A 21,223-nucleotide genomic window follows, 5' to 3' on the forward strand; every position below is an offset into this window, starting at 1 on the left:
CATTTGACTCTTTTCTTCTTTGCATGTCGCGTCTCACAGACCACGGCCAGATTATTTAGTTTACATTCGTTTCAGTGGAATTAGTTTCTGATGACAATTTCAAGTTCATTTTCAAGACAATTTCAAGCATATTTTTTAAGTATAAATGTATTTTTTATTTTTGTTTTGCTTAAAGTTGCTCTAAGCGTTTTTTAAAACATTTATTGTCACATGCAGCAAACATCTCCTCACTATCCACTAGCTAACTTACCTGTCCCCGGAACACACTGTTAAAAGACGCAGTCTGTGGCCCAAAAAAACAACAAACTGGGCTAACAGGCACTTTGAAACATAACAAATTGTTCCAGCCAATAACCAAGAAGCAAGAAGGATTTGGGGGTGGGGTTAGAGCGCGGATGAGGAGGAGGGAGGGTCTAGCTAGCCTCTGGGTTTTTTTGTTGACAATACTTCGAACGTAAACAAGAAGTGACGTCACTTAGAGCACCTTTAAGAGTGTTTTGGTGCTGCTCTTTACATGTGAGCGATCAGTGTCTTTTGGTTGATAATGCCTCTTTTTAAGCTAAGAGGAGTCACTGTGGACTTGCCCTTCACTCCATACCCGTGCCAGGAGGACTACATGAGAAAAGTAATCGAGTGCCTGCAGAATGTGAGAATCTCAGTCACCACACTGTGTGCAACCCTGCATGCACTGCACTGCAAGCAACATTTATTTATACTCAACACCTGTTAAATGTTCTGCCTTAAATTAATACATTATTAGGTAACTGTAAATGTGTATATGTACATTTCTGAAATGCATAACTGATAACTGAATTGCATGCATTTTCTGCAAAGCTGCTTTGAAACGATATGTATTGTGAAAAGCACTATACAAATACATTGGAATTTCATTTAATTTAAAATAAATACGCTCAAAAACTTTAAAAGATTCACCCTCAAAATGAAAAAAAAACTACTTTTACTACTAAGGTTATAGCCAAAAAAGACAAAAGTCTGCCACTTTTTGTTGTTTCCAAAAAGTTAAATCACTTTTTCCATCAGAGGTAAAATGCAATGGCAGAATGACATTCTATCAAAGGTAGAATGAGATTTTGTTTTACTTACCCTTTGATTAGTGTATAATATGAAGGCTGTAGTGCTTTAATCTAATGCAATAAAGATTTGAAAGTCTTCCTGTAAGGTCACACATGCTCTATTATTCTTCTATTAATACGAATGACATGCACTTGTTCTTTTCCAGAAAGTCAATGGTGTTCTTGAAAGTCCCACTGGCACTGGCAAACGCTCTGTCTGCTGTGTTCAGCGCTGGGCTGGAGAGAGAACTTCAAAGACACAATCTCTGACCGCAAGATAGCCGAGAGAATGGGCGGCGCAGAGCTGTTCCCTGACAGACCAATGTCATCGAGGGGAACCGCAGCCACCGACGGAGACACTCCAAGGACTGTCCTTCATTTATTGGTTGAATATTGATATGATTTATTTTCATTAACATTTATAAACATTGCTTGTGTTTTCAAAAGTTACATTGTTGTCGAAATGATAAACCAAATCATAGTGATAGTTGACATTACGGACAACCATAGGAATTACATTTCAAGAACCAAGTTTCATTATCATGAGTTTTGTCTTGTCTTTGTTTTTTTACTTTAGCTCATAACACGGACATCCCTAAGATCATCTATGCTTCCAGGACCCATTCCCAGCTAGCACAGGTCATAGATGAGCTCAAGAACACATCCTACAGGTCAGCTATCTGAGCTAACATCACATGTTTAAAGGGGTAGTTCACAGAAAGATGAAAATTCTGTCATTATTTACTCACCCTCGAGTTGTTCCAAACCTGTACAAGTTTCTTTCCTCTGCTGAACACAAATGAAGATATTTTGAAGAATGTTGGCAACCAAACAGTTGACGACACCTATTGACTTCCATAGTAGAGGAAAGCCAATGGGTGCCGTCAACTGTCTGGTTATCATAAAAAATATAACTGAGTATTATAAATAATTATGTTATATGCATTCATAGATTATTATGTTTGTAAGTGTCCTTTTTGTGTGTGTGTGTGTGTGTGTGTGTGTGTGTGTGTAAAAACAATTGACCACAAACAAATATGCTGATTTGGTGCTCATGAAACATTTCGTTTTATTGTCATAATGTTAATATTTGTCAATTTTTTTTCTCCAGGATTATTTTAGCAATAGAAAAAAGAACAGCATTCATTTGAAATGAAGAAAAAAAATGTCTTGACATTTTTGAGCATTTTAATTCATTAATTCATTGCTGATTAAAAGTATTAATTTATTAAAAAATATTATTAACAGATGGTACTGTTCTTTATTATAGGCCAAATATTTGTGTTTTGGGATCTAGAGAACATCTCTGCATAAACCAGGAAGTGATGCGTCAAGAGAGTAACCACATCAAGGTATGCTGATCAGTAGCTCACTGTGAGTCTGTGTGACGACAGACAGTTAAAATACCATAGGCTGTATCTCAACACCAAATCAATGAAGGCATTATGCCTTATTTCAAGGTCCACATGTGCAGAGCAAAAGTGTCGTCCCGCTCCTGTGTCTTCTACAACAATGTTGACGGTATGAGACTAACACTGGTGGCCTGTCAATAGAGATTTGTGATTGTATTAGATAACATTTTTTAAATTATAATGGTTTTAGTTGTTAATGTACGACTCTACGAGAAATAGCTGACTATGTTTTTGGGTTTGGGTCTTTATTTAGAGAAAAACACAGAAATCATGAATACTATCATGGATGTGGAGGATCTTGTGAAAACATGTAAAAAGCAAAGGTGAGACACTATCATTGCCTTGACTGAAGCACTGAAAGAAACAGTGGTGTTCTTCGAACTGCTGAAATTGGAGTGCTGGTAAATAGTGACATTGCTCAGACTGTTTGCTCCCACAGAGTTTGTCCATACTACCTGTCACGCTCACTCAAACAGCACGCTGATGTCATCTTCATGCCTTACAACTTCCTGCTTGACCCAAAGGTGAGACATTTTAATACATTTGAAAATATAAATCTTTTGATCAAAGATGAATTTTCAGCATCATTACTCTAGTCTTCAGTGTCACATGATCCTTCTGAAATCTCTCTATGATGATCAAGAAACAAGTATGATTATTTTCAGTGTTGGAAACAGTTGTGCTGCTTAATATTTTTGTGTAAAGCGTAATACATTTATTTGATGAAATAGAAAGTTCAAAAGAACACCATTAATTTGAAGTAGAAAATATGTAACATTAAAAAGAAATACGGTCACTTTTTATCAACTTAATGTGTCCTTGTTTAATGAAAGTATTTATTTAAATAATTTATTTACTGACATTTTAATGACATTGTACATTTAGTTTATATTGTAATTATTATTATTTTTGATTTGATATGTATAGTTCTAGGATAAACGTTTATTTTTTTTTATTCACATTTGTGATTTCTGTTAATTTCACAGAGTCGAAGAGCGCACAACATAGAGCTGAAAGATGCTGTGGTTATTTTTGACGAGGCTCATAATATTGTAAGTGTTTTGATTGTTGTTTGAGATATCATAGCCGTTCTATATTTTAGTTTTTTTTTATATTCTATCTACTGTTTGTGTACATTTTTAGGAGAAGATGTGTGATGAGTCCTCCTCTTTTGACCTCTCCCCTCACGACCTGATTTCTGCCATCGAAGCTGTGGATCGACTGCTGCGGGAACAGGCCTCAGACATTAGCCAAACACATTTTAATGAGGAATCACTGAATTCTAGTTAGTTTGGCAAAAACCCGTCGATATTTATATTTAAAATGTATATTTTAAACATTATATAAATAAGTGGTTTATATATTTGTGTGTGTGTGTGTATATATATATATCCAATAAATAACTCCATTATTTTTATTCTTTGTTATTTCACAGGATTAAAACTGGATATCACCACAATTGCAAAAATAAAACGTAGGTTACACTTCAAAAATGGAAATGTATATATTTTATTACAAGATTGAATTTATGTAGTTATTTGGAATACTTTTTTCAGTAATGATAATCATTTTTGCTGAGAACCTAATAATCTTACAGAAATTTTGATGGATCTGGGATCTTCCATTAACGGTTTTGAGATGCCAGCAAACAATCAAGGAATCACCAAACCTGGCAGGTGAGTGGAGCCTCGCTGAACCGTCGATCTGATTCAGTTTAGTGCTGGGAATGGGTATCAGTGACCTTGATATAGTGACTATAAAATCACCAATTTTACAGCTAAACTGAACTGGTCATTTTCTGTCTCTTCCTCTTTTGAAGCTTCATATATGAGCTTTTTCAAACGGCTAATGTAAACTTTGAGAATAAAACAGCTATAGTGGAAGCCATGGAGCAGATTGCAGGATATTTAGCAGGGAGTGAGTATTACTCAACTGATCCTCCAATATAATCTCACTTTCTGTTTATCGGTTCAACATTGACCCATTTATGTTTGTTTTTTTTTTTTGTTTTTTTTTGCAGGGCCTGGTGTCTTTCTGAACACCAGCGGACTACAGAAAGTAGCAGATATTATCCAGGTAAGAAGTGTAGACCGTGTTAGAAAGATAAGTTGACAATGTTCTGTATGTTTATTGTGTTTGTCCTGAATCAGTTGGTGTTTGGGGCTAAACATAAAGAGGACAGCAAGACATCACAGATGGGAAACGGCATGAGGAATTTAAGGTTTGCTCTGACTGATTTTCACATTCGTGGTGTTTTCATTGTTACATATCTGCAGACATCAGGTTTTAGTTGGAGTAAGTGATAATGTGATGTTGCAAATTTTATAAGAAAAAGGAAATTAATTAAAAGGGTACATTTTAAGATGTAAAGACATTTATAATGTTACAAAATATTTTTTATTCAAATAAATGCAATCAAAATCAAAGAATCCTGAAAAAGGATTTCCATCCACATATTATAATAACTGTTTTAAACATTGATTATAAATCATCATATTAGAGAGATTTCAGAAGGATCATGTGACACTGAAGACTGGAGTAATGATGCTGAAAATTCAGCTTTGATCACAGGAATAATTACAAGAAATACATTGAAATTTGCTGTTCTACTGTGTTTTTTGATCAAATGAACGCAGCCTTGTTGAACAAAAGACTTTTTTCAAATGAAAAAATCTTACTGACCCTAAACTTGTGCATGTTGTAGTGCAGTGGTTCCCAACCCTGCTCCTGGAGTACCCCAACACTGCACGTTTTCTTTGTCTCCCTAATCAAACACACCTGATTCAACTCATCAGCTCATGAACCCATGTGATAATGAGCTGATGAGTTGAATCGGGTGTGTTTGATTAGGAAACGTGCAGTGTTGGGGTACTCCAGGAGCAGGGTTGGGAACCACTGTTGTAGTGTATGTCAGACGATAGTTCATTTAATACTCGTCTTTCATCCACCCCGCCCCCCTTGCTTCTGAATTACAAATTTGTGTCTGAGATCAGGTCCACATTCATCCAGTCACCAACAACTTCACGACGAAACAGCAGACTTATTTATGGGCTTCCTCTTCTACAAAGAAACAAGGTTTGAGACTCTTATTCAACCCTTTGCTACACCTCATGTGTTTTGCTATTCATTGCTATTGACTGGAGCACACATTCTGGGTGTTTTTATGTCATTTTTCAGTCATGGAGAATCTGAAATGTATTTCCCTGGTTTCACAGTCAAGGCTTAAGCGGGATCTCCCAGTCACGTGACCCCTAGCCGCGTGTCAGCCATTTTGACGGAGTACATCCGTCAGCTACTCAGTGCAGTGATGCGCGGGTCAATGTACACACAACCCGCACCCGACCGACGTTTTCAACTAGTAGCCTATTAAAATTGCACAGTGGCATTGGTCAGTTCAACGTGTTGGGAAACCGGGCATTTTGTCCCGCGTCAGCTTTTATATAAAGTTCATAAGGCGCTCAACATTCAAAAGGTAAATAAGGATTTCCCACTTGCATCTCTCCTGCAAAAGGAGAATTATAGGAATCATAGATCCATATGAAGCACCACAAGTTCTTTTTACAGGCATTAAATGTGTAGAACAACTTCCTGACATTGAGTTCGGTGACATTTACAGCTACATTATTCACTTCCCATCACGCTAACGCTACACCGGAGCTTCATTAAAAGCATACAGAAGCTTAACGTTAGCATGCTATCGGTATCACGAGTCCGGATGGGTCAGCGGGGAAGGATTATTCAATCATCACCGCAAAAGTTGGTCTATGTATTTTTATAACCAAAGTATAGTGACGTTACCTGTAATAATCTTTAAACTGAGTTTACAGGGAAAACACAAAACAAAATCACCTGTTTATTGCCACCAACCACTTGTTTCTCCGTTTTATTTCTTTTGGGATACATTACAAAGATATTCCTTTCGTATGATCACGTATCTGATCGCATCCGACTGCACAGCATCGCTCGGGCATGATAGGAATATTTCGCGACGAGCTGTAGTATCACCGGCGGTTTGAGTAGTATGAAGACTCGGAGCCTGCTGCATCTACAGTCCCGCACCCAGAGTCCCGCATTCTCAGACCCCTCGCTTTTCCAGACAGCGCCACCTATCAAATTAGATCGGATAAACACATGGATAAACACGTGAAGAACCGTGAGTATCGTCAATTTTATTCAATGATTTATTTTTTAATCAAACTACTTTATAGCTCACCGATACACCAACATATGAACAGTCTATTTAATATTTGTAATGATAGTTTGTAACAAAATTTGAGCCGTTAATGTATGTTTTTTTGCCTTTTTCCCCCGAAAATATTTTGATAGCTAACGTTAGCCTTTAACCATGGACTTTTTGTAGACAAGCCATTGTAAAAAATTTGATTAAAATTAGTTGACATTAAAGTAGACCAATTAAATACATTATATGTGTTAATATCAAAGAATGTCATCATTAATTATTTAATCAGATTTACCTTTTTTTAATTATCAGAACTTTTCTCCTAAAACTATTGAATTAATTAATGCCGGAGTAGTTATTTTACTTTATATAATTTATGTAGACTACTTAAATTAGTTCTTATAAAACGTAAGTATATAAAAAGGAGGTGTTCCTTCGTGGCCCTACTTATCACCCTGGGTATGCTTGTAATTTGCATTTGCAAAAAATTTTTTTATTATTACACAATATTTTTGACAATGGCATTCATCTTTTATTTTAGGGAAGTTGAAGAATTTGACCGGGTGATTGCAAAAAGAATGAGAAAAGAAGCAACATTTGCCTACCAGAAAGTAATGTTTTTACCTTATGCATTTACATTACATTTTACATTTATTCATTTAGCAGACGCTTTTATCCAAAGCAACTTATAAATGAGGAGGTTTTTTGAATGCAATTGAAGACAAAAATAAAGTCACTAACACAATTATTTCTTCCTTTTTTCTTTGCTTTGTCCTGTTTACAGCAAGATGACAGTGATTAAGGTGATCGTTAAATAAAGTACAGAATTGTTTATTATTGGTGTTTTGTCTATTATTTGAGTTTTGCTTCACATTCAAAATATCAAAAAACAGGTTAATTAGACCATTATATGTTGAACTGAAAGAAAAAATGGAATTTGAAACATTGTACAAAAACAAACTAAAACATTGTAGCAATATAATATCACAATATTTTTCAGATGATAGTTCAATCTGTATTTGTATCCGTTACATCAGTAATATCCTTTCAATATCCTTTCAATTACACCCACGCTCAAAACATAAATACTTAGTAAGTTTGAGAACACAATGATTTTTTTTTTTTTTTGGTACATTAAGCAGGGAACGCAAATATTTATTTAGATAACTTTAAATAAAAAGAGAGCGTAATCTTGCATTCCAATCACAGACGTGATTTTAGGGTGTTATACGATCTTCCGAACGGCAGGAGGCGCTGTCTCGAAAAACGAGGGGTCTGAGAATGCGGGACTCTGGGTGCGGGACTGTAGATGCAGCAGGCTCCGAGTCTGCAGCTTGATCATGTTGGGCGGTTTAGCCATAGACAGTATATAAGGGGTTTAGCACATAGACAGTATATAAGGGGTTTAGCATGGGTTTAGCACTTTCTATTCCGTCAAAATGGCTGCTCCAAATGGCGTGACGTCACCCGGGACGTCCCAAAACCCAGAGCAAACCAAACCACACCTTACAGTGATTGGCTAGTGACTTTGGCGGGAGGAGGATATACGTGTGTGATTTGAAATTTGAAAGGCGGTAAGTTAAGTGAGACTCGTCAGTGACAATGGCAGGAAAAGAAGGACCCCTGAAGGTAAAAAAATAAAATAAAAATTCATTATCATAAGCACTCTTTAAGATGTATATGACGTACTCATGCTTTTTATTAACAGCTTAAAAAGAAACATAACGTTCAAGTAAGAAGCGGAGTGGCCGTTCACCGGGTGTGCATTATTTTTCTAATAATTCAACGGCCTGAAGTCAATTATTCCGCTTATACTACAGTTACCACACCTCTAAACATTGTTCAGATTATGTATTTCAAGACGTTTGTAAAGTTTTTGTCATTAAAACGCTCTTGTATGTAGGACTAATTTCTTACGCATCTAGTCGATGCCTCCGTTGCTAATTCCAGAACGTCATTGTAGAGTTAGTAACGGAGGTCTGAGCCGCTGATAGCAGAGTAATGCTGGACACAGCAGATTTTAAACACCGACTCTGAACCAGAGTATGTGAGCGGAGCCTTTAGTCACCCTGTTGTGTGCATGTCTGTGCTTTTTTCTCTGCAAATGTAAATTGAACATATTATGGCGCTGAAATTAAATGCAAATAATAGCCTAAATGCTGAAAAATATTTACAAATGTAGGCTATTAATTCTGCGTTGGTGGTTGAGGTTGTTCAACCTGAATAATACCGACCTTCAGATTTTTTTTCCACGTGTGAGCGAAAAACTTGATCGTGTTTCCTTGACACATGCCTTCTAAGATTCCACAAGGAATCTTTTGATGTTGTAATCACCTCCCCGCACTCGCGTTCTCCTTTGTCATCAATACCTTTTAAAATACATTTATATTTTTTTCCCCCTTCTTCACGGTAATATTTCAAAAACTCCATCTTTCTGTCTTTCTTAACTGTGCTTAACAACTTATAAAATCGTCCATCATATAATGGAGTTGCACAGGCGAAAATCGCGAGGGGGTCGATAAAAAAATCATTAAAAGCATGTGTAAAATCAATTTCATGATAATACTTTATTTAAATGTTTGTGAAAGTACTAGGAAAACAATACAAATGCAAACAAATGCAAAATATGATTATAAACATTTTGATTCCCCCTCCGTTGCCTCACAGTGGTATGGTCCTCCTGGCTCGTGATTCGTAATTGAGCGATAGTGGAGCGGTTTCGGAGCGAGAGAAAATCAACGCTCCGACATAAAAAAAAATCCGCTCCTCGCTCCTGGCAAAATCACGCAACTCCACTCCTCGCTCCGCTCCCACTCCGCACCGCTCACATACTCTGAACACAGACTGAACACGCGTTTGGACATGATCAGTCATAAGTATCAAATTACATTCATAACCGGCCTTAAAGTCGGCATGAAATCAAATTTGACAAATCTTCTTTTTATATGTAATATTGTAGTGTTTATTATAAATGATTTATCTGTGCACTTCATTATTTTTTTTTAAATTCATGTACCCTTATAATCTTTAATCAAATACATTACCCTTCCCTCCCCCCTCGAAACGACCTCTCTTCTCTTTCGGTCACGTGCCATGGCGAAAGGGTGTGGCCCAGGCCCGGAGTGGGTAATCGGGAGAATTCCCGGTGGGCCGCTTCACTTTTGGGCCGGTCGAGGAAAGTTTTTTTTTTTTTTTTTTTTACATTTCAATGTCACGTTAGTTACACACGTTTCGCATTCTGACACCGCAGCGCGCAGCCTCTGCATGGGTTGTACCATGTGAGGGAGTTCTCCCCTCCCCTCCTATAGAGTTGGTTGGGTCCAGCGGCGGTTTCTTCATTAGGGCGATCGGGCGACGCACCACCAAAGTGTGAAAGGGACTTTCAATCACTATCTCATTCAACCACAGAGTTACGCTCATATCTATGGTTACGCTAGCAGCAGTCACTCACTGTTGTTCTGCCTCTGGATATAGTCCAATCAGCGCCGAGTCACGTTCTGTGGAGTACCGCCTCTTTTTGGGCGATTTCACTCTGGCTGAGAATCGCCCAGAGTCTTCCCATAGACTTACATTCAAAGATTTTTTTTTTTCGAACTGCAGGCACTGCAATGCATTCTCTATAGAGCTGGTAAGTCCCGCCCCTCCGCAAAACCCCGCTGGACCTCAAAGTTGAAAAACCGTCAATGCAAATGAATGGATCAATGCACGTTTGAATTGTGCCATGAATGTGAACATATGTTGTCTGTGAATTTTTTATATAACTTTCCATGTTACGAGGTTGACAGTATATGGTATGATTCTTCGGCTAGCAGTTGTGGAAAAGACATAACGAGAAAGACTACATGTTGCCTATGTGACGTCACCCCATAAAGTTGACTTACCCGTGGTTTTCGCCAACCTCAACGATTTTGTCCTCTCCCTGAAAGAAAGCGGTGAAGTGCACCAAAGACACAGCCATGTCTAGCGGGATCCGTGAGCTAGTCCGTGTGCTAGTGGTGTTGACGGTCCCGTTTGAATTGTGCCATGAATGTGAACATATGTTGTCTGTGAATTTTTTATATAACTTTTCGTGTAAAGAATTATACAATTTAGCGGGTAGAAGTTTGATACGGGTAGACTTTGTGTGAGAGCACTTTGTGGACTACAACTCTCGACGCGTTTGAAACGTCAACACCACTAGCACACGGATTAGCTCACGGATCCCGCTAGACATGGCTGTGTCTTTGGTGCACTTCACCGCCTTCTTTCAGGGAGAGGACAAAATCGTTGAGGTTGGCGAAAACCACGGGTAAGTCAACTTTATGGGGTGACGTCACATAGGCGACATGTAGTCTTTCTCGTTATGTCTTTTCCACAACTGCTAGCCGAAGAATCATACCATATACTGTCAACCTCGTAACATGGAAAGTTATATAAAAAATTCACAGACAACATATGTTCACATTCATGGCACAATTCAAACGGGACCAGAAAATAATTATTTTCTCCCATTCATTTGCATTGACGGTTTTTCAACTTTGAGGTCCAGTGGGGTTTTGCGGAAGGGGCGGAACTTACCAGCTCTATGGGTTCCGGGAGGGCTCGCACTAACGTGCTTTCGTCATCATACGTAACCTTAACTTGTGCAGCGATTGGTGGAAACAAATGTACCTCTATTAGTATTTAGCCATAAGCTGAAGTGACATCCAATAATTTCCTCAGTGCATAACTTACATTTCACGGACATATTCTCCATCTGTAAATGTTAGAAAGTCCAGTTTGCTGTCATGAGTGGGCGAGCTTTCTGCAAGCTATACTTCCGTGAACGAGCGCCCCCGCGTGCATACGTGCCGAACAGACGGAGCGCAATAGAATAGGAGCGCAATTATTCTGACTCAAATATACATTAGCACTAAATTATAAATATATTTAGCTAAAACATTTGTTGTTGAATATTTGTTGTTGTTGGTGAACATAAATGTGCTAGAGAATTTCAAACCTACATGTGTATTTTTATGATATTAGCTTTTTTTTTTTTTTTTTTTTTGGGTTTAGTAAATTTAACTACTTCTTTAAAAAACATTATTTTGTTTTTAGATTGTAATGTTGCAATGTTAGAATGTAATGTGATTTGACCCCTTTTTTGGATAGACTGCAGATAGACAGCAAGGTTACACTATGTTTGTTTTTATAACCTTCAATATAAACATTGTTTGTAGGACAATATCGATCAGGATATTAAATATATATAAAAAAAATTAAATACAGTTTTTTTTTTATTCAAATAGAAAAATAATAATTAAATACTATATTACATATTTATTATTTTTTTACTTATGTCAGCTCAGTTATGGCGCCCGCTTACTTCCGGTAGTTACGCCGGATTCGTCTATTGATAGATTTCCGATGACGTCACATCTCTCCCGCAACTCCTTACGGCGCCATCTTGTGTGTCAAGACAAGAGGGTCAAGCGTTTGTGTTACGGAGCATGATAATATCCTGAATCGGCATTATTCTGAACATGAAAATCATACGAGTATTCTCTGTTTGGCTGGAGTTAATGTTCAGTGCTGCTCTTGTGAACATTTAGAGGTTTTGTGCTCTGGAGATGTGACACTTTATCTAGCTAACGTTAATCATTTCCAAGATAGGCTAGCTAAATGCGCTAGCTCTCATCGGCTGTCAAATCGCTGTACCCAGGCGGCTAATCGACACAGCCCTTGAGAGGTCCACCTTCATCACTTTCTCTGTGGCCACATCAGCTGGTCGAGCCAGAGGCAGAGGCTACACCTGGAGCACATCGCTCCGTGCCTCTGCTCTCCATCTCTCTCCTCACTAAATTAGTTCGGAGCGTTGTGTTGTGTTGTTTTTTTTTACCCAGATGGTGTTGTCTTGACACTGAGTCTAAATGTACCATAAGGGCTGTGCAGATATCAGCCGCCTGGCCCGTCAATGCAGGGCTCCAGACTAACTTTTCCACGAGGGAGAGAGCAAGACAGCGCTTAGTTTGGAGACGGTGAAGTCTTGTTTACATGTTCGCCTGGCTCCGAAGAGAGAGGGTGTGCTGTGTGCGCGCGCGCGACCGGCTCTCTCTCTATCTGCTCGTTCTTTCAGTTACACATGCACCCAGTTCATCTACATTATTCACCGATCAAATAAGACTTTGGCGGGCGCTAAAACAAGTTCAATGCAGGAGAATTCGTGCGTGAATTTAACTGAGTAGTGTATGACCATGCACTCGCACAAATGCGACCACAAACAATTTTAACTCGCACATTCTAAGAAAATAATTGTATGCTTCCAGAGACTTTCTTCTTAATTCGGGGTACGCCGCAGAATTAGCCTACATAACCAGTCCTCTTTCGACATTGTGTAAGGATCCTTTCCATCGATATAACTCAATTTCACATCATATCTTGCCTTGCAAACATCGCCTAATGTGTCCCTGTAAATAACCTTCACCTTGTCGCCAGGTTTGAAGGAATTTGTCATCGTTATCTCAACACAAAAGAGTCAAAAATACTTTATATTAACTGGCTTTCTATTAATGCAGCACAGTGAATGAGCCGTGTCTCCCAGTGGCTTACTGACAGCTTTGACACACAACATGGTGGCGCGCCGCAGAGGATAATGGGTAATTCGAGAAACGGAAACCCATCTATAAACTGGTAACGTGGTGTTCGCTGCCTTGGTCGCCAAAAAGGGGAAACAAATAATTGACACCGGTTCAAAAAGCTTCCATTAACGTTACCATTTCACTACTAACGTTACCTCTCCTTCAGGTCTCCTATGTCTATTAGCTTTAAGGCTAACAGTGTGCTGCTAAATGTTGACCAAAAACTTTTTTGAGATGCATGTTCAATTTTACATCCATTCTCATTTGAGTTATTGACCCACAATAGTGATGACACCGTTTGCACTCTATCCAAATTTGTCCAAAATACTTTCTAGAATAATACTGTCCCTCACCCTAATGTCACCTCTTAACTTTTGAATTATGATCAGACTTTAATTTTATGGTGTGGGGTCACATTGACATTAAAGGGTTAGTTCACCCAAAAATGAAAATTCTGTCAGTAATTACTCACCCTAATGTTGTTCCAACCGCGTAAGACCTTCGTTCATCTTCGGAACACAAATTAAGATATTTTTGATGAAATCTGAGCCTTGTCTCACTTCTCCATAGGCTGCTAGATGGGCCAAACTTGCTGGCCCAGAAAAGTTATTAAAGAGATCGTTAATATAGTCCAAGTGACTCCAGTGGCTCAATCTTAAGTATATCAAGCGACGAGAATACTTTTTGTGCGCAAAAACAAACAAAAATAACATCTTTATTCCACTATTCATTTCCTTCTCTCTCGACCTCTAGTTAGTTTGCGTAGTGTTTTTGCGCAGCGCGTCCGTTGTGTACGTCATCACGTAGTCACTATTGGCCAACGCTGGTCATGTGTGTGATGCGTGATGACGTATAACACAGAGACGCGCAGCGCAAAAACACTACGAGGCCCAGAGAGAAGGAAATGAATATCACATGAGCAAGAGCGCCGTTTTCCTTTGCACAACTGCAAATGTGCTACTTATTTTATACAACAGTTAAATTAAAAATAAAGTTAACATTGTGAGTTACTTTTTGGACACAATATTGTCAATTTTCCCTTTATATCGCCGAGAATTTCTTCCTTTTTTAATTAAAAAAAAAACATTTTATTACTGAAATCCGCGTTTTGAACGAATCATTTCAACGATTCAATGAACAATCACTTGATTGTCTATGGGATTAATATCCTGCCATGATTCAAAACTGAAAATAAAGTTCTGAAAGGTTGAAACTAAGTGTTCGAAAACTCAAAATCTTTAAAAAAAAAGTTTTGCAAGATCGAAAAATAAGATTTGCAAGCTTGCAAAATGTAAAAAAATAAAAATATCTCTGCAAACATTATGTTGTTTTTGAGATTTCCTTCTTCAGAACTGCAAAACATTTTTTACGATGTTGCGCAATTTTTTTTCCAGAGTTTCAAATTTGTCAGTGTTCTCCCACTGTATAGTTTGTTTTCCAGATTTGAAACCTTGAAACCCGTGATCTGAAAACGGGTGTGCGAATAGGTGAAAAAAAGTTTTGAAACTCTGAAAACTGAGGTTCGAAAGGGCGAAACTTATTACATTACATTAAATGTGCACTCCTATTGCAGACTATTTTTTCAGATCTGAGTTTACAACACCCACTTTGCGGAGATACGCGCACACAGTTGCGAGCGTGCGACTCGCGTGATTGTTGGCAGCGATGTCACGCAGCTCTGCTCTGAAACTCTGAAACTCAGACTGAGCGAAAATGAAGCTTCGCAACCTCGCAACTTAAAAAAAAAGCCTGGAGGGAGGGCCTTTCTGCTCTTGGCCAATGCTTTACTGTAGGGCTGCAACTAACGATTATTTTAATAATCGATTAATCTGTCGATTATTTTTTCGATTAATCGGATAAAATAATAATAAAAATAAGCATTCATTCCTAACCCTTTATTCAAAAACAGAACTGACAGTGCAAATTCACAGTGCAAAAAAATCTTCAGAAAGTGCTCCTTGATAGGGATGCACCGATACCATTTTTTCAGAACCGATCCGATCCGATCCCAAAAATTCTGAGTATCGACCGATACCAATCCGATACCAGGGCAGTTTTTTTTTTTAATCAAGTAGAATTTCTATAACTATGTGTGTTGAACTGATAATCACTATTTTGTGTGTTAAACACAATCTACTTAATACAGACAACTTCATTAAAAAAAAAAAAAAAAAAAAGACCATAAATGCTATTATAAACTAGATTAGTGGATAATTAAGCATACAATTTAGTCTAGAAAAATCACAAGTGCACAATAATTGTATTAAATCTGAATATGCAAAAAACATTTAGTGAGGAACAAATATTAGAATAAGTGTAACACTAAATTTGGTCAAACGTTACACATTGCTCTTTGTATTGTTGTAAAATACATTCATGAAAAACAAGATAACAAAAATCAAAAAGATTAATTATTTTATAGCCTACTATAAAATTGAGACAAGTTTTAAATGTATAGCACATCGGTTTAATGAGGCAGCAACATGATGGATAGGACAGAGCTAGAAAGGCTATTAATAATCGTTCATTGCCTCGCTGTATTATGATATGAAAGGCTCCAATACAGTGCGGCACACAGCGCTTATGCGCATCGCGAGCGCAGAATGATGCGCTTGAAGCAACACGAGTCACAGCGCAGCGCTTCGAGTCCGGATTGAAAAGTTCAAATCACAAAGGAAAGACATATTGATGCGTAGTGTATTATACAGTATCGATCTATGCAATAGTTTATTGAGCATTTTCTTTTAACAGTTTTAAATGTCAGTTACTGTGCGCGTGAAGAACAATTAGCCTATACTGCTCTGACTCCAGTGTTGAGAGAAACCCGGTAGAAAGTAACATGATGCAGCAATAAAGTCCAGCAAGATAAAGTTGTTTAATGCAAAACCATAGACCTTTATCTACAGATCAAGTATAATTATAGTAACATTGAATCATCTTGGAGAGAGTTTTTCATCGTGTTGTTGACTGTCGTACCGAACGCGACGCGCTGCTTGATGCTGAATGGAGAATGACTGACAGCCGCAGCGGAGGGAAAAGTGTACGTGATCTTGAATTTAATGACTTAAATATTCATTTCTATCTCACATTATACTATATAATGGCTTCAGAACACTTATAATATAGTGCAGGACAACTTTATGATGCTTTATAATGTTTTTGTCCCTTTTGTGGGGCTTAACAATAGCACAGAATATACGCACACTTTTTTTTTACATCTCCGTGTCGCGCGACACAACGAATCGATAATGAAATTCGTTGCCAACTATTTTAATAATCGATTTTTATCGATTCGTTGTTGCAGCCCTACTTTGCTGTCTGCTGACGTACAGTGCAATCACAAGTCGTATTTACTGGAAAGGTGGCTTCTGCACTGGTTCTTTGCGTCCGACAGATTGACCGTGACGATTGCTTCTGTACAGAGTGCAAATCCTTCCTCTCATTACCATGATTTACCTTTTTCTAGTATGATTTATCATGATTTACCATGACTTACCATGTTCCAGTATGATTTACCATGATTCTAGCATGATTTACCATGTACTAGGATGGTTTACCATGATTTACCACGTTCTAGTAGCTACAATTTACCACAGTTGACCATACATTTAGTTTACCATTATTTATCAAAGTTGACCATGATTTACCCTGTTCTAGGATGATTTATAATTATTTACTATGTTCTAGTATGATTCACCATGATTTACCATGTATCACTTAATGTTTTAAGAGCCGATGTATTCTCCCCTCTTCATTTTGACCTGCCGGAAAACCCTCCCCCCGACATTTTCTGAGCAGTCATTGGTGTACGTTAGAAACTCACGTTGATTTCTTTGAAACGACTGGCTCTAGAAACATAAGGTTGGTCGGAATCGAAAGAGGATGAGGCAAAGATGACACGGATATATATTTGCCGTGATTTGAAAGTGTTTATTTATAGAATTTGCGGGAAAAGGTCAAGTGTCCGGAATACCGTGATGTCCGGAATACAGTGAGTCTACGTTAACGGTAACGATAGACCCGTACAGGAACGTTATCATAGTAATCACAGTTTCCACTACATTACCATTCATTGCTACAACTGGTAAGTTAACGTGGTGTTGGCTACCTTGGTCACCAAAAAGGGGGAAAAGAAATTGACACCAATTCAAAAAGCTTCCTTTACCATTTCCCACTAACGTTACCTCTCCTTGTGGTCTCCTATGTCTGTTAGCTTTGAGGCTAACACAGTGTGCTGCTAAATGTTGACCAGAAACTTTTTTGAGATGTTTGAGATGCGCATGATCAATTTTACAGTCATTTTCATTTGAGTAATTGATTCACAATATTGATGACACTGTTTGCACTCTATCTAAATTGTATCCACATCTTCTATATCTCAATAAAAAAATAAAATAAAACATCTATCAATCTTACCATGCATATTAATTGCTGTAACATTTGTGTGTTTTAGAGTTTGTTTGAGAATAAGGCTCTCAGTAAGCATAAGAAAGATGATAAGCGGCTGTCTGTGGAGCGGATCTATCAGAAGAAGACCCAGCTGGAGCATATCCTGCTCCGGCCTGACACCTACATCGGCTCTGTGGAGCCCGTCACTCAGGTAGAGGTCATCCTTTAGTGCTGAGAGAGGTCATAATGTTTATTAGAGCCACCTGTACCCACCTTTTAAGAATAATGCATACTGCCCTATTATACGTTTCATTAATACTAAAGAATAATCGTTCTACTATTGTGGTCACTCACTTTACTTAAGCAAAACATTTTGCTAAGCTGTTCTGTAAAAGTCACGTGTACAAGTAACCAAATTAAAACGCTAAATCTCCTTAATCTTTGGAGAAGGCTAGCTCCATATTATAAACAAAACAGTTTATTCCATTTAAATGTAAAGGTTTTTCATTGTGAGTTGATCATAAAATAAATCTGCAATGTTAAGGCACTTTAATTTGTAAATGTTTTAGATTGAAATGCCATCTCAACGACCCATAGAATGACCCAGAAATTCTTTTTCCTGTTTAGCAAATGTGGAAATGTGGGTGTTTGATGAGGATGTGGGGATGAACTGCAGAGACGTCACATTTGTGCCAGGACTCTACAAGATCTATGATGAGATTCTGGGTGAGTTTTGTCATGTGGAATAGTGAATCTCATGTAGTCTGCAGCTAACAGTTTTTACTAATCCATAATGGACTACTAGATCATTAGATTTAGAACGATTCATTGACTATTCTAGATATTATTTTAATGATTAACAGCTTTTATTGTATTAGGCATGTGCTAAGAATAAAGACCAGATGAAACTATCGTTGAAAATAATGATCTTTGCTTAAAGAGTTGACATTTTTTTTATTTAAAAAAAAATTAGTGGTTGATCGATATTGTTGTTTTTTAATGGCCGATGCCGATATCTTAGAGAGCAGAGTAATATATATATATATATAATGTGTGTGTACTTTATATTTATTTTAATCAATATTTAAGAAATTCTAAAACAAATCTTTAAAATAAAAATGCGTATACTTTAGATGGCAACTTCTTGAATCTGCAATTCTATTACAGTATTTTTCACAAAGTAATTAAAAAATCTATGACTATGTGAATAAAAAGAAAGTTAACTGTAACAGGGCACTCAGTAATCTGTCAATTTTGTGCACACTGGTAATCATATTTTTTCAAATAAAGACAAGGTAATGCTAATGTTACATACAGAACACCGTGAAAACGATATGAATGCCACAGTTGGCAACTGGATATAGCACAGCATATTTTAAAATGAAGGATTTAAACAAGATTTTTGATCGCGTCTCCTGTGAAGCTCATTTTCTGTTCGCATTCACTCACTCACTTTGCACGGACCGACCGTCACTCGCAGTAACATGTTTATGCAGGCTACAAATGCACACTTCACAAGATATCAAAGCTGGATCTGATCTGCAAGGTTTCTGAAATTAAATGTTTATTAGATATTCAGAGATTTGTTTAAATGTAGATGCGCATTTGCTGAATGTTAGCGGCAAACGAGAAAGTATTTTAACCTGATTGTTTGCCTTTTCTGTTACAAATAATATAAAAACAAACGCTTTACTTTTTCGCATTATATACCATTTACTTTCTTTGTTTACCAGTTCTGTCTAACAAAGTATTAGATATGACTGAAAGAGATCGTACATTAATGAAGAATGTAAGTGTGTGCTGCCTGTCAAAATAAGTCCCGCTTCCAACACATCGGCCAATCAGAAAAACATATTGGCCAATGCAGATATTTTAAAAATGCCAAATATCGGCCTATATATATTGGCCTTGGTGACTTGCCCAAAATCATATTCGAAGTTCGTTTGTTTATTAATATTCAAATATTTATTATATATAATATTTTGACCATTAAATGCCGGTGCTAGGGCTGGGCTAAGGGGGCTTAAGCCTTGAATGTTTTTAGTAAAGCCCTGAATATTTTGTTACCTTTTCTTTCTCATAGAGCAAAACAATTCATCAGAAAAACAAATGTGAATAAGATTACAGCTGCCGCGATTACCTAATCATGAAAGGTGCATATTACAGTTTTATTTATATTTTCCCCTTTGCATTAAAGGTACTTGCAATGTGCTTTTGCAGCGTTGAGCATTGTAGCCAATCACAGACATGACTGTTGAACGCATCGGCCAATCACAGACATGTCTGTTGAACGCATCGGCCAATCAGAGGCGTTTAAATGAGTCGCTGTGCTGAAGATGTGTTTTGCGCAAGCTCACAGAGTTCTACACTTTTCGCAAACCTGTCATTATTATTGACCATAAACTTAAGGTGCAAATAAGAGATTTATGGCAATGTATTTGATATTCTTGATGCTGCTCTGATGCACTCATTACACACCGCTCTGTTTGTTGTTATGATGACTAAAAGTCCAGCGGTTTAGCTCATCAATGTCAAAACGATTAAAGAAGCCGGGGCTCACCAGTGTATCAGTCGATGTCAATAGGCAGGCAATGATGTTTTCAGAAGAAAAAACACTGTACTTATGATTCCCCCCCCCCTGTTTCTTTATGAATCCAAAGTAGCGCCACACGTTGCTTTTCAAATTGTCAGGAGTGTAGATTTCGAACTCCTCGTCAGGCGTGGGTGTTGTTGGCGCGGCCATTGTTTTGATATACAAAATAGGCGCTTACCAGGACGCTAACGTCACCTACAGGAGCCCAGATGACCAATGATAGCCTTTCTAATGAGCTCGCGATTCACAACTTCACCAGGCGTGAAAAAGCCTCGGAATCTGAATTGAAAACCATGTTTACAAGCAAACACATTTACAAAAAATAATGCCCAAAGCCCTAATGTCGGTCGACCACTAGTTAAAATGTTCGCTCTCTCGTACATATTTATTGAAATACACTACTCAAATTACATGCGAGTTGAGATTCTGACAGCATTTTTAGTATACATTTTTTGTTTGTATCCGTATTTGCCTACACACTATTTTCTTGTAGTACATAGGCTTTCCTTTTGATTAAAACATGCATCATTACGGTTTGAAATTGTTAATGTGATAGTTCACCTATAAATTACAATTTGGTAACACTATTTTACAGTGTCCTTGTTACATATGTTAAATTGTACTTACCATAGTAATAACAGTAAATTATGCATAAATACATGCAACTAACCCTCAACCTAATCCTATAGTAAGTACATGTAGTTGCTTAATTTTACTTGGTGCTTAAATATATAATTACACTAACAATGACACCTTAAAATAGTGTAACCGAAAATTCTTGTCATTTACTCGCTCTTATGTCGTTTCAACTCAAAAGACATTTTTATTGGAACCTGACAGAAATCGGTCACTCCATGTAAAGTCCACCCAAACAAAACTCCTAAAAATCATCAATCTTAAAAACACTGTAACATTAATCCATATAAATCAAGCGGTTCAATCAAAGTCTCCTGAAGCAAAACAATTGCTTTATATAATAA

At 37.5% G+C, this 21,223-nt stretch overlaps 1 protein-coding gene and 1 pseudogene across 4 annotated transcripts in view; both read left to right on the top strand.

Annotated features, from left to right (window-relative positions):
- The first annotated feature begins 544 nt into the window (after positions 1–544).
- On the top strand, positions 545–17,865 carry LOC306996853 (regulator of telomere elongation helicase 1-like; annotated as a pseudogene). The gene is made up of 15 exons (XR_013800679.1): positions 545–646; positions 1,241–1,458; positions 1,651–1,744; positions 2,344–2,425; positions 2,534–2,594; positions 2,739–2,808; positions 2,925–3,009; positions 3,472–3,537; positions 3,629–3,770; positions 3,921–3,959; positions 4,083–4,161; positions 4,305–4,402; positions 4,506–4,561; positions 4,636–4,706; positions 17,715–17,865. The product of XR_013800679.1 is annotated as a regulator of telomere elongation helicase 1-like (transcript).
- A 427-nt stretch (positions 17,866–18,292) lies between these two features.
- The window catches only part of LOC306996503 (DNA topoisomerase 2-alpha-like), a 202,589-nt gene continuing 199,658 nt past the window's right edge, over positions 18,293–21,223 (top strand). For all 3 annotated transcript variants that reach the window (XM_079609054.1, XM_079609056.1, XM_079609055.1), the window contains exon 1: positions 18,293–18,376. In XM_079609054.1, the coding sequence (XP_079465180.1) occupies positions 18,316–18,376 (61 nt within the window). In that variant the 5' untranslated portion in view covers positions 18,293–18,315. The remainder of the gene's footprint in view (positions 18,377–21,223) is intronic.

Source organism: Phoxinus phoxinus, assembly GCF_949152265.1.
Source record: "Phoxinus phoxinus genome assembly, chromosome: 4".
In the NCBI taxonomy this organism is placed as follows: domain Eukaryota; kingdom Metazoa; phylum Chordata; class Actinopteri; order Cypriniformes; family Leuciscidae; genus Phoxinus; species Phoxinus phoxinus.